This window comes from Miniopterus schreibersii, assembly GCF_964146895.1.
Source record: "Miniopterus schreibersii genome assembly, chromosome: 4".
In the NCBI taxonomy this organism is placed as follows: Eukaryota; Metazoa; Chordata; class Mammalia; order Chiroptera; family Miniopteridae; genus Miniopterus; species Miniopterus schreibersii.
The window spans coordinates 97,092,043-97,105,825 of NC_138105.1; the positions used below are offsets into that span (position 1 = coordinate 97,092,043).

Consider the following 13,783-nt stretch of genomic DNA (forward strand, 5'->3'; position numbering starts at 1 on the left):
GGGGGTGACGCCAGGGGAGCAGCCAGTGTCTGCAGTGGCCCGTGGCGTGAGCCGGCCACGGTTTACGCTCCGTTCCCATGGCAGAGCCTGACACACCGGTCCTCCCCCGCCCCGCGGGCACAGGCGGATTAACTGCACCGTCGCCTCCGCTTTCTGCAGCTCCAGCTCTTTCTAGGTGCTTCTCCAGCATTCTGTCCCCTCCCCCCAGCACCCAACACAGGACATGAAAGGTGGGGGGGGGACGACCCTCCAGCACCGTGTCCTGGCAGCAGTGGTCAGGGCACATAAACACTAGTTGTGCTTTGGGTAAGAGCCTCCCCTGCAGCCAATCATTTTAGAGTCGGATAAATTTAGCTCCCTTATCTCTGGCCTCAGGTGGCTCTCGGGGAGAGCTGCGAGCGGGCCCAGAGGATGCGGATTTTCTCGCGGGCTCACTAGCACGGGGGTCAGCGGTCTCGGGCCCAGGAGCCAAATCCAGTCGGGTGCCTGTTAAATCAAATTGTATGGGCGCGGAGCCAGGCCTGTGAAGTGTGGCCTGTGTATGTGTGCTTTCATGCCACAGTGGCATAGTTGCGACAGAAACCGTACGATCTGCCAACATGGGATTTGTATTTACTCTCTGGATCTTTACAGAAAACGTTTGCCAACCCTCCTCTAGAAGGAGCTGGCCCAGAACCCCTGTCCCCTGCTTGTCACCCTGGGCTCCTATTTGAGTACTGGCTGCAAGAAAGGATAACCTTTCATTGGATACCTGTTTGGAGAGAAAAGAAAAGGGCATTGTCTGAAATATTGTGAGCCACCGCCAGAAATCCTCCGCCAACACTTTCTGCTGTGATCCACTTCCTCCTGGTGTGTTTGGCTCTGTCCCTCCTCCCTGCCTTTCTTTTGTCCACTCGGACTCCTTTCCTCGCTGCTAAACTGCCAATCCGGAGCCGGGAATCCCGGCCTCCAAGGTTTCGGCCGTCGTTCCTCTCCCATGTGTGCGAAAGGCCGCATTCCCCGCGGGAGTCACCGGCGGCCTGGCCTCTCTCCCCGCTCGCCCACCCTCCAGCCTGGAGGGGCCAGCTCTCCACCGTGGCCTCGGGGAGCCAGGCTGCGGTGCTTCGTTGAGCGTGGCCGGGGGACCTGGGGTCAAGGTGAGATGCCGGATGCCGAGGGTCTGTCAGGCATTCTCCTGTGCATCTTCCTCTGGGCGTGGGGTCCACCCTGAGTGGTACGAGCCCCACCAGGCAGTAAGATGTACAGTGAAATCGCTCTAGAATTCCTTTTAAAATAGCACTTAAAAAAAAAAAATCAGCCCCCAAAGATGGGCTGGGTTTTTTTTGTTTGTTTTTCCTTTGAGCTGGTTTTAATGACCCAGTTGCTTTGTTTGAAAGCCATTTATTTAGATGACAGATATGTAGATGGAACTGGATAAATAAAAAGTGAAACCAAGACTTGAAGCAGTGGTTAAAATATACACACACAGAGGCCACTACCTGGGACAGGGTGCCCCAGACAGAACAATGGCTCAGAAGTTACACTTAGAACCCTCGCCCTCCCCCGCGAAGCAGCTCCAAACCTCCAGGTCCCGTGCAAGAAACTGAATTTCCCTTTGGCGCCAAGCACCCACGGGGGCCCCTGTGCACTCTCCACCCTTCTCCTTCCCATCCAGATTTTCACGTCCCTTCCTGCACTGGAACCGCTGCCCTCCACCAAGACAGCACCAAGTGCTGGTCCAGCCCAGTGGGCCCACCGCCCCCCCAGCAGAGGAAACCGCAGGCCGTGCCCAGTGGCTCCACGCATGGAAAGAAGTCAAAGCTACAGGGAGCACACCTGGCGTGTTCCCTTCGGGAGGCGCAAGTGTGGGCCCCCGACAGACCTCGCCGCTGCCTGGGGAGTCTCCGCCTCACCTGTTGATTCCGCTAACATACACCTTCCTCCAGTCCGCAATCCCCACCAAATCCTGCGTGTGACATCCCCCCTCTTTAATGACAAATGTTCTGGAATGTCCATAGAGAAGAAAATGGACGGCACGGAGGAACGATTTCCTGGCCAGGCCTTCCCTTTCACCTCCGGATGTCGGAATACTCAGAGTGTTCGTCTTCCCACTCGCTGCTTCCAGAAGTTCCCTGGACCCCATGGGCTGCCGCTCTGACCCGGGCGTGGGCGTTTGGGGGGCTCTTGCTGCCTCGATCGCCCTTGGCACCTCGGCCGGTCTCCCTGCTGCTGGGCTCCAAGAGGTGGTGACCCGTGTCCCCGTGGTGGGCCCTGGAGAGCTTGGCTCTGTCCGCCTGCAGGTGGCGCTCGGGAGGCGACGTGGGTGGCCTCTGGATGGCGGAGGTGCAGAAGCTCAGGATGGAGCACAGGCTCCCCCAGCTCTGCTCACACTGCGCCTGCACGCTGCGAGTGATGGCTTCCTTCACCTCCTCGCCACACGCCAGCAGCAGGTTCACCAGGTCCACGTAGGGCCTAGAGATTGAGAGCAGAGACACGGGGAATGGAACCAGTCCCGCGTGGGCCTCTGAGGACAGTGACCACAGCAGGAAGACAGAGATGGTAAACCCAAGGCTTGGCTTGGGTTTGGTTGGGTGGAAGAGCTTTCTGGAATTACCTCCAGCCTTTACCCATATTCCATGGAGTCCTGGTCTCAACCACCGCTTATTGGGCGCTCATTACATACCAGGGCCCGTGCCAGGCACTGGAGAGAGTGAGGCTGGGACAGAGCCCACCACAGGAAAAGGGCAGTGACAATTCACAGGTGCACATGACAGAGGAGGAGCCTCTGGGGAAGGTGGGCGAGAATCAGGTCGGGCAGCGGTGGGAACAAGGACAGGAGGGCGGGAGAGCTCTGGCACGGTTTGGGTGTGCTAAGCAGGAGGGATTCAGTGAGTGTGGCACCGGTCTTGGGGGCCAGAGAAGTGGTAATGAGGCAAAGGGCAAAGGATCTGAAATACCAAACTGGGGAGTCTTTTTGGTAGGAAAGGAGGAACTCTTGCAGGTTTAGGACTCGGGAGCCCCAGATTGTCCCCTCGCATGTGGCGTCAGCAGGGCCAGCCAGCTTTGCAGCAGGTGTCCCTCTTCCAGACAAGCCTTCTCTAAGCCAGACTCCCAAGAAACCATTTCCCCGTGTCTGTGTTGGCCCCTGGTTCAGGCTCATGATGAAGAAGGGTGATCTTGGAAGTTCCTGGATGCACTGCCCGGGGCACCTAGAGGAGTCTGGACCAGGTGGAGAGGGTAGGGGGAGACCGCCTCCCTGGGAGGTCACATCCCATGGGGCGCTGCTCTGTGTTGGGAATAAGGGCTGAGGGGCTACCTAAGCATCTTTTCATCTGGGCTTCCCCAGAGCTGGAGGTGAGGGCTGGCCATGAGGGGCCTATGTGGTTGGAATGAAAGCCAGCTGTCTGCAAAAGAAACCCCTTAGTTCTGGAGAGAAGAGCTGGTTGCTCAGGCCATTCCAGCGGCCATGGGTCTTTCTTTAGGGAAGGTGCAGGAGGAATGACCAGACCACGTGAACCTTCCTCCTGGGGTTGGGACCTTTGTGCAGAAGGTGGGAGCAGTGTGCCTGCTTTTTATATTTATGGGCCCAGCTGGGAAGAGGTGTCCCCAGCAATGGGCTCTCCTGGCCCAGTCATTAAGCCTTTCTTACTTGTCACTGACCTTTTAACATCCCCAAGGGGGTTGTGGAATGTTGCATGTGGCTCACCAGCATTCTTAAGCAGACCTCAGCCAGCAAAGGTGCTGGATCTATCTGTCCATGAGCATCGCAGCTCTAGGTCGTCGCCTCGGGCAGGGAAATCACTCTGGACCATGAGATCACTTATAAGGACCAAGACTTTCTCCCCGTGTGAGCCTGGACCACCTGGGTGGCTGCACACTAGCCCACTTTGCAAGCTGGCAGGGGCTGCTAGGCAGGAAGGTGGACTGTGCTGACTTGGGAAGTAGCTTACTGCCATATTTATGAATTAGTCTTCAAGTTGTAACCAAGTGAACTGTCTTCCTTTCATAGATGTAAAAATGGATTCAAGGTGGGGAGAAGGTGGCTTTTGGAAGCCTCTGGGCCTGGAAGTCGTGGGGCTGGGCGTGGAGAGGAGGAATGTTCGGGCGGATAGATCAGGCTGCCTTTTAAGGCCGCCTTCATGTCTGTGGAAGCAGAGAGTTTGCTTGTGGCTGATGGGCAGGGTGCTTGAACCCCATAAGGAAGGCCCCTAACAGTGACAAGGACAGTGATGACACTGGTCTTCTTGGGGTGAGGGAAGGGCATGGGGCAACCCAGGGAAAATGGTCAATTTGTGCTAGTTTCCTCCCATCTCTTGAAAACTAGCCCCTGGCTGCCTCAGGGAGCTCAAGTTCACTGAGTTTACCTGCTCCAGCAGCCAACCTTCTCCATGAGCAAATTCTCCAGGCTGAGAATCTTCCTGCCTTTTGGGGACACTAAACTGAGGCTCCTCCTCAACTTTCTTTCCCTAGCGTAGGGGCTGTCCTGGGAATGAATGCACTGCCTCCTGGCCTCCTTCGCCAGGAGGCCAGCCAGCCAGATGGCTCTCAGAACCCAAGGTGGGCCCGAGAAGGCTGGGCCAGCCCACCTACTTCTTGGCGCCCTGAGCTGCGACCGTGGGGAGGGGCGTGTGAATCAAAGCTGTGTTCCGAGCTGGCGTGGTGCCTTCTCAGGCTGCCAGTTCAGCCCGTGTCTAATGACAAAGCCCAGCTCTCTGAACTGGGTGTCAGCAAGGCTAAAGCAGTTTTAAAACTACTTAGAAGGGGATGTGCCCGGAGGCAGCCAGCACCCAGTGACAGGGTGTGTGGTGGCCAAGGCGGCTGATGTGGAGAAAGTGGGGCAAGAAGGGGTGAGGGGACCACTTTAACCGAGTGTGACAGTGTTTGGGGTGGATGGGGACAGAGAGGGATGGGGGTGACGTGGACAGTGGGGGGACTGTGATTGCCTCCTCTCTAAAATGAAAAGCAAATGTGATTCGATTCTCATTTTTCTTGTCGAGATCCTCTGTGTTAAAATCAGTTAAGATTGTTAAAAACCCAAGGAACTCGTTCAAGTTAATGTGCTGCATAGTTCTGGCTTCATAAGGGGAGGTGGGGGGGGGGTTAGTGGGGAGCCGGAGATGGGTGGGACCCACTGCCTGGAGGTGCTGGCTTAGAAGGAGGCTAGAGGACTTAAAAGAGAGTTCTTAAAAGAGGCCCAGGCTTCCTTCCAGGGTGGGCCACCTGCATTTCCACAGCGGGCTGGGTGGGGGGCTATTACGAATTTGTTCAAAATGACGCGAGGAGCCCTTCGGAAGTAAGGGCCCCATGGCCTCACAGGCTATGCTTCCATGGAGGGGACACCAGAAAGCCACAGTGTTTTGCTGCTTCTTAAAGGTAGAGGGAACTTAAAAACCTGCAGTTTTTTGAAAGAAGACTTTTCTCCAAAAAGACAGTCTTCTGAGCTCCAGGAATATAGTATCGACTTACAGACTTGAGGCCAACCTACTGTCTCTAATGGAATGTGGGTTTAGGACAAATGAACTCCCTGAGTTTCTGAGCCACAGGACATTGGCATCCTCCAGGGGAACCTCGAAGGAAGGGACTGTCAAAGCGCTCTCCCTGTGTCATGGGGATGTATTTGGGGAAAGGGGAAAGCCCTGGCCACACATGGGGACCAGTGAGCCTCTAGCAGGTCTAGTGGGGAGAGCACAGGCCAGGAGCAAGGTTTGGGGTCTGTTCCTGGCCGCTGGCTTCAGGCACGTATCTACCTGAGTCTCGGGTTGGAGAGTAGGAATCCAATCCCAGAGGGAGGCCTTAAAACTTGGCTCCACTTGCCTCTTGTTAAATGGGGATTGTAATCTGTCTTATAGCCTTGCTGGGAAAGATGACCGAGATAATCCAGGGAAAGTCCCTGGCCCAGGGCCTGGCTCTCTCAAAACTGTTTTTATATCATTATAGTTGTTATTGTTGATGCCATTCTTGCTTGGCTTCTTTACAGGTATTTGGAAGAATAAAAAACATTTACTCAAGTATTAGTGTAACTCGAAGAAAAGGCATCATTGTTTTGCTCTTGTCAAGAGGGGTCCACGGAGAGATTCAAGGTGGATCTCCCGCTCACTGGGGTGTGGCAAGATACCTAGACCCTCATGACCAAGTGGAAAGTGACAGGAGGCTGTTGTCCCCCACGACCTAAGTGGCGTGGGTGGGGTGGGGAACAGCCTGTTGAGTGACGTAGCTGGAGAAGGCATGGCACGAGCTAAGGAGCAAGAGTTCATAAAACTGTACTGATTCGGCCCAGTGAGACACGGCCTGAAGAGCAACGGTGCCGTCAGGCTGGCACTGACTCATCCTGGGCTGCTCGGCTAGGAACTGGCTTTCTGGGCCGACTCTCCGAGGAGGGAGCCATCTGACCTCCAGGGGCTCCAGACCATGCTCCATGTTAGCAGCTGCCCTGCACCCCAGGCTTCACAGCTCCGCAAGATTTCGGATCCTAGCGCTGGCATGCTCTTTAAGGAGTGAGACTTCCTGGGTTTATTACTGAATTTCAAGTCTTCCAATAAGTCCATATTTCCTTGCTTTGGCATAAAGGTGTTTGGCCGATTAGAGCTTTTGACATTTGTTTTGCACTTTCTCTGGGAGGGCATTCATGTGCTAGAAGGTGAATGGGACTTTCTAAGGGCAAGGGGAGCTTATGGAGGCAGAAAACAGAGCTGCTGCCCTCAGCCTTTGGCCTGGAAGAGAAAGGGTTCTGGAGCCGGACTGCCTGGCTCTGATCCTGGCTTTGCCTGTGACCTTTCCCTCAGTGACCCTCAGTTTTCTCATCTGTAAAATGGGCATGAGGATGATACCAGAACAGGGCTATTGTGAGGATCAAGTGAGAAATTCATGGAAAGTACTGAGCCCTGCGCCTGGCCCTTGGTAAATGTCCGACAGATGCTGGACAGATGTTACTCGCTGTCGATGGTCTGCTGGGCACCTACAGAGCTGCGGGAATACTCGGAGAACTGGTGGGGCTTAGCCAAGGGGAAGACAAAGGGCATTTCTGAGCCCCACCCATGTCGTGCTTAGTAAAAATTTCCTATTTCTACTGCTTATGTTTCGAAACCGATGGTGCCAATTTCTTGCGCTTTTCCTGAAGGTCAGCAGGAAAGGCAGTCCCAGGGGAGCCAGGGCAGCTGGGGAGGTGAACTGCACCCCCCCCCAGGAGGGGCCAGCCCCACGCAGGGGCCCTCAGGCCCGAGGAGACTCACTCGTGCAGCAGCAGGTCCTTGAAGTGGATCATCTCCACCATCACGCGGGTGTTCTCCCGGGCGGCCGCGCACAGGTCGTGCTTGAGGTAGCACTCCCGCTGCAGCTGGGCCACCATCTCCTTGATGGCCGGGCACTTCCGGCTAATGCAGCCGAACCTGTGCCGCAGGGCGTGGGCCTTACACCTCAAGGCGTCCTTGATGAACGACTTGCCCTGAGGACAGAGGACAGAGGGGGAGAGGGGCAGAAGAGATGAGCCCTGGGTACACACATAGACACTGACCCTCGTGGGCTCACCCAGGAGCTTTCTGACAATGGAACCCCAAGGCCCTGCTGCAGACTAATGTCCTTGCAGGTGACAGGTCAAGGCTGCATCAGGAGGTGACCAGGGTGACGTGATACCTCTGGCATTTGGCCAAAGAGGATGTCCCTTATCTGCCTCCTTCCTTCCCAGCTGCTCTACTAGCGTCCCTCCTGCTGGGGATTTCGTGGCCGCCTATCCCCAAGGCAGACAGACCAGGGTTGGCTGTTTGGTGGCAACTTTTCTGGAACATAAGGGAACTTGGGCCAGACAGAAATCCCAGTTCCTCAATGGTTTCCAGGGAGCTTCTTCCCCAAGTGGAAGGCAGGTGCCCGCTTGTCCAGGTCTCACACCTTTCCTTTGTCCTTTGGGTCCAGAGGTGATGTCAGGACGGGCTGCTAACTGTGCCTGTCCTTCTGCCTCAGTGGCCCCAGCACCCCAACCCACACTCTCATCTCCCCACCCTTTAAGGAGGGGCACTCTTTTCCTTTTGAAAAGGGTTCGACTTCTTTAACCGGGTAGGATTATAGCCTCAAAGTACCGCCTGGCACACTGCCTGGCAGCGTCCTGCCTGGCCGCCAGGCCCCCCCCCCCCGCCCCGCCTCTGAGTGGCGAAGGCAGCCAGGCATACATCTGGCCCTCACTGCTCTTTCTTGGCAACCCCGTTAGAGTGTTCTTACCCTAGAAAGGAGACAGCTGTTGGCAGTGTGGAGGCGAGCTGGGCCGTTAGCTCCCTAACCAACCTCGGGGGCAGAGGCTTGTGGGAACCTCCCCAGGGATGCCGCACCCCCATTACTATAGGAACGAGCTGTCCCTGGAGAGGTTGCCCGTTTTCAGACAGGCCCAGAAAGAGTGGAGTTGAGAAAGTAAATGGGTTTAGGTTGGGAGTGGGAAGCCAGCCAGCATGCTCATTTCAGTTCTCTCCTTGAGAAGCCATCGAAATGTCTAGATAGTGTCTGGTCACTAAAAACCACCTCCCCCCAGCCCCCTGTCTTCTGACTCTCCAGTGGGAGCCAAATAGGAAGGAGGGTAGGGCGTGCCCATTTGTGAAGTAGTTATGCACTGAGAGCTGACTTGAAAGGGATGCTTCTAACTCGAGAGCACGCTCCTGTTGGTGGGTAATCAAAGGGAAGATTAAGTTATGAGGGGACTGCGGCAATCTGTCCTCGGTATTACTCCGACACCCTGTGGGATGGCCCTGAAGCACATCTTTCCTCCGGACTGCCTAGTACATTTCCTAATTCCAGTTAATCCAGAAGGGATGCTTTAGCAGGGAGCCTCAAGGAGTTCAAATGCGCAGCCTCTCTGCTTGGCCGCTTTCTGCTTCCCCTCCAGCCACGCCACATCCCGGCTGCATCCCTTCCTGCTTCCCAGGGCTCTCCACAGGAGGTCAGTAGATGGTGGCTGGTGACATTCATCAATCACCCTGAAAGTGTTGGCCTCACCCAAACATTGTCATCCCTCTCTGGGGACGTGGGAGCGTCACGGGGGCTTCATGGTGGCGCCTATATAGGCTGAGCCTCGTGCCATCTGAAATGTATTTGGATGGTCGGCCCTGGACCGTGAGGTTGCTTGTTAGGTTCTTTTCCTGCCCCACGCAGCAATGGGCTTTGCCCTTGGGACCCTGGCACCACGAAAGTGGGTCAGGCCCTGACTATATTTATTATATGGAGCAAAAGAAAAGTGGACTCATTCAGGGTTTTGATTTTTCAGGTTGGGAGAGGAGGGCCTGCTGCTTACGGGGAAGAAAAGCCTGCTCCTCCGGAGGCCCCGGAGTATCCATGCTGCCTGCTCACACACCCACTGGGAGAAGATGAACTTCTCAGAGAGTCGCGTGTCATGGAGTCTTGCCTATTAGGTGAAAATAGCTTTTGGAATGTATAATTGGAGTCTCTGCCCTACCCCCCCCCCCAACCTAGTATTCTTAAGGTGATGGGCCTTGCAGGCCAGACATAGTGTGCCCCCTGATGTTTATCATGATGTTCATTCTGATCTGTGTCTTCTCTGCCAAGAATCCTCAGATAATTGTTCAACTTGGTCTCCAATCCCCTTTGCCAGTGTAGACACAGACAAGAGCAGGGAAGGATCTAGCCCACATGACGGCTCCGGAGAGCAGAAGTCCAGGGCAGGAGTGGGCACGCTGGCTTCCAGCTGCTCACCTAGAATGCCTCTTGCAAGTGCTGAGACACACCCCAGGGGTCAGCTAAGGAGATCTGTTCACAAGTCTTTCCGATGAACATTTCATTCATGCGACACTAGCCCTAGACAGTCTCTGTGCTCTATATGGCTTTTACCTGGGCGTCAAATTTTCCAGCGTTGTGCAGAAAAGTCATGCAAATCCCATGTAAGCCCCGAATCTCACAGGAGTTGTTCTCGAAACACTCAAATACGCCACACCCCACATCGCCTGCGTTGACCAAGCAGTGCTGGATTTCCGCTAAAATGAGAATTACACACAGATATGTGCAAAATCCTCAGCCACGCTGAGGATTGCAGAAGGGTTAGTTGACATAAAAGTAACGACCAAAAGAAAATTTAAGGAGAAAAAAAATTTAGAAGGACTATTTCAGGAGCTAAAAACGCCAGGGAAAGAAAATGTCATCATCTAATCTACTTATGAAAAATAGCTGTAGTTGTAAATACTTGTTACAAATATCGCAACCGGAAGTTAGGTCTGAGCACCTCAGTTTTCATTATCAAAGTGTTGGTGGGAGTTCTCAGCTTGAAAACAGAAGATAATTCAGCCTTCTAAACCCACGGACAAAAATAAGATTTTAAATGATTAGCTCGCCCCTCCCTCTTGCAGGCCATCAATGAAACACCCTCATCTGCTAGGAACTTGAAGCTGCTCTATTAAATTCCAGCCATTTCCTTCCTGACCCCTAAATGAGAGCGTCCAAAAAGCACTTTCAATTCAGCTTTATGATTCAACACCTAAAAATCAAAACAAAATTCCTATTAAGGCAGCGCCTCCAAACCATCGCATTAAGAACATCAGGCTCCAGGCTCGGGGAAACTGGCTTTCCAGCACGCTGGGAACCGAGTCAGACGGGGGCCAGGCTGCAGGAGCGCAAGCCTCGCAGTCTGAGGCTCCTTCTAAATAGAGATCCGGTGTGCTGTGTCACTTAATCCCCTAGCACTCCCGAGACCCGAGTCTGCTGCCCTCCTTCGCAAAAGGTGGCCCTAATCCGTCTGTCTGAAAGGACAGACGGAGGTAGTTAACCGCCGAGCTGCCACGGGCAAAGCCTCTCTTCCACCCCCTCCCCCCCAATTCCCTGACTTAAACCAACCACAAAATTACACCAGAAAAGTATATTTTGGAAGAAGCGAGGGGGGTAGGAGTAGATAATCCGAATTCAACCCAAAGCTACCGCGAGAGTGAGGGGCGTGTATTTGTTGAGGGTCACCAACTCCGGAGAATCCCGTTCAGATCTCAGGGCAAGAGCTGGAGAGGGGGGAGGGTGGGCGAGGGTCTCCGGAGCGCACAGAGGTGGGATGCTCGCTGGGGGGGATCCCACCCGGCGACCCCAAGCGTGGCCCGGGCGCGCAGCGCTGGGCAGGAGCGCGCAGGGCCGGGACTCCAGGAGCGCGCAGGGCCGGGACTCCCCCGCCTGGGGAGTCCCTCGTGGGCACTCGTGCGTTTCGGCTCCTGCGGTGCGCGCACGCCTGCCGCTGCCGGGTTCGCAGGTCCCCGAAAAGGGGGAACCGCCTCGAGTCACGGAGATGGAGGCAGATTTTCCTCGCTCTCCCCGGAGCTGGGAAAAGGGCCGGCCCCGTGCCCTGCACGCCTGGCTCTGCTCGGCAGCTGGGCAGAGCGGGTCGAGCCGTGGCCGGCAGCGCACCGTTGGGGCCGTGTCACCATTTCTTGGCTTGCTGACCAGACCCGGAGCCGGGACGGCGGCCGCACCGCAGAGGTACGCTTTGCGCTATCCCCACCCCCTTTCTGAAAGCAATGCCCCTTCCCCCCAGGGGAAAGTTCGCAAGGCAACATCTCGCCTACAAAGTTCTGGGATGTCGGGCATCTTTAGGGGAGGGGGAGAAGCGGTCCTGCCGCAGCCGGCCGGATGGGAGAGAAGTTCTCCCGGCGCAGGGTGCAGCTCGGCTCGGGCACCCTCCGTGCTTCCTGCCGGGCGGCCAGGATGGAGCAGGGCGCTTTGCCCTGGACGGGGGAGCCCGGGTCGGCACTGGCCGCGTCGGCGCTGCCTCGTTTACCCTCGACCCAGGGGAGGGCAGCAACAAGTCCTGCCCAGCGATTTCATCACCCTGCCAGCACGTGCGGATTCCGGGCGCGTGGAGCCCGGCGCGGACCTCGCCCGGCCTCACGCTCTCCTTTGCACGTCCCGCGCCACCCGGGAGTTTGCATGGCCCTCGGTGGGCGCGCAGTTCCGGACGGAGCGCCCGGGGAGCGCTGCGTGGGTGCCCGGTGTGGTCGCCCGGCAGCTCCCCGCCGCGGGGGCGCACGCGCTTACCTGTGTTCTGCAGGGACAGGCGGCCTTTCTGCTGGGAGCCCCTGTCTTGGGGACCCTCGGGCGGGTTGGTAGCGTCGGTCCCCCGCGCCGGGTCGAAGGTGGCCAGCACCAAAGCCAGGGTCACGAACTGGCCGAGCCGCTCGGCACACATGGTTCTCGGCGTAAACCTCCCGCCCGGAGACCTGGAAGCTTTGTGCTCCCCTCCCCCTCTTCCTCCGTTGCCGCTTCCCCTCCTCCCACTTTCCCTCCTCCTGGCGGCCGCGGCTGGATAGAGGTTACCCAGCGCCCTCCCGTAGCTCTCCGGAGAGCATGTGACCAGGCCTTTCGCGGCGCCGCGAGTGCCGGGCAATGGCAGGGATGGTGCCTCAAATATCCCTGGAAGCTCTGGTGTCACTTGAATGAAGGAGTCGAGCAGGTGTTGTCCCGGCCGCTGGACCAATCCGAGACCCCGGCCCGTTTGACAACACGGCCGGGGGGCGGGGCCTGCGCCCAACTACTACGGGAGGCGGGCGCGCGCGCCTGGGAGCGCCCCACAAAGTTGCAGACCCGGCGGCGGCCGCGCGACTGCGTGCGTGTGTGAGCGCGTGTGAGTGCGGCGGGGGGCGCGCGCGTGCGGGGGCTGCGGGGTGACGGCCCGACCCGCCTCAAAACAAAAGCTGCTCGCAGCTCCGTTTGCAACTAAAGAAAGGCAATGGGGGGGGATGGGGGGGTCTGCGCTGCGACAGCGTCCCCCGGGCCCCGGGCTCGCATCACGCCCGCATCACACTGGGAAAGTTTCCTCTTTCCGCTGCTTGGGAGTCAGGGAGAGTCCCAGCCCCCAGGCCTTGGCAGATTGGAGGAGTTTCCTGCGCACGGGGATGCTGAGGGCTAACTGAGCACATATGGGAATTAATTCCTGGCGTTGGGACGCTTTGCATTAAAAACCCTCAAACTATTTAAGAGCAGAAGCGCTAGATATAGGACTTGGCCCGATCCACGGCCCCACCTTTCCCCTTTCTTTTTTTGCCGGGCCGCGGCGGCCGTGCAACTCCTCGGGTGCCAGTGTCTCGCTCCTCCCCCAGCCCAGGCCGATTTCGTGCCGGGCTGCAGGGATCCAGGTGACAGACTGGACTGGCATCACTTCCAGGCGGGTGGCAGGGCGGCCCTGGCAGCTCTGAGTCAGCCCGCCGCGGAGCATCGCTTGCCCCGGAGGTCGGAGCCTGAAAGGCAACTTTACGCGTCTCCAAACACACTCTTCCATTCCCCCCAAGCGCTCCCCGCCGTCCCGCTCCGGGTGCCCTGCACTCTCCAGTCCTCTGATGGAAATGGTTAAAAAAAAAAAAAAAAAAATTCCCCACCCCCAACAAAACCCGTGGAATTGTCTCCCCATCTCGTCTCTTTCCTTGTTGGGGCTCCCTCCCCAAGCACGCCCGGCGCGGGCGCCCCCTCCCCCCGCCGCCCCGCGGAGGCCGGGAGAAAGTTGGGCGCCGCTCGCGGCCGCCGGCCCCCGCCGCGTGTGTACGTGTGCAGCCTCACGTCTCCCGGCGCGGGCCGCGGGCAGGAACCGCTCCGGGCACCGTGGGGCCCGTGGCGCAGCTCCGGGGGCCCGCGGGGCTGGGGGAGGCGCCGTCTCCACTCTCCTGCAGGAGAACAGGTGAGCCCGGGAACCAGCTCCCGCCCCACCAGCCCGCCGGGCGCCCAGCCCCCGCCCTCTGCGGTAACGCGCCCGCCAGGTTTCGTCACCCACCTCCCGCGGCGACACTGCCCGGGTCTCCGCGGCGGGACGGACGCGCGCTGCGCCCGGGCTGGGGCCGCCATGTGACCGCTG

The 13,783-nt window shown here is 57.5% G+C and overlaps 1 protein-coding gene across 1 annotated transcript; it reads right to left on the reverse strand.

Annotated features, from left to right (window-relative positions):
- Positions 1-1,367: 1,367 nt before the first annotated feature.
- On the reverse strand, positions 1,368-12,313 carry STC2 (stanniocalcin 2). The gene is made up of 4 exons (XM_081134548.1): positions 11,977-12,313; positions 9,802-9,944; positions 7,209-7,420; positions 1,368-2,451 (listed from the first exon to the last, which is right to left on the reverse strand). The coding sequence occupies exons 1-4, from the start codon at positions 12,125-12,127 to the stop codon at positions 2,049-2,051; spliced, it is 909 nt and encodes a 302-aa protein (XP_080990674.1). The 5' UTR covers positions 12,128-12,313; the 3' UTR covers positions 1,368-2,048.
- Between the last annotated feature and the right edge of the window lie 1,470 nt (positions 12,314-13,783).

Coding starts and splice junctions, on each gene's coding strand:
- STC2 (XM_081134548.1), bottom strand. CDS start 12,127: ATGTGTGCCGAGCGGCTCGGCCAGTTCGTGACCCTGGCTTTGGTGCTG. Junction 7,421..9,801: donor CTGGAAAATTTGACGCCCAG/GTAAAAGCCATA, acceptor CTCTGTCCTCAG/GGCAAGTCGTTCATCAAGGA. Junction 2,452..7,208: donor AAGGACCTGCTGCTGCACGA/GTGAGTCTCCTC, acceptor CTCAATCTCTAG/GCCCTACGTGGACCTGGTGA.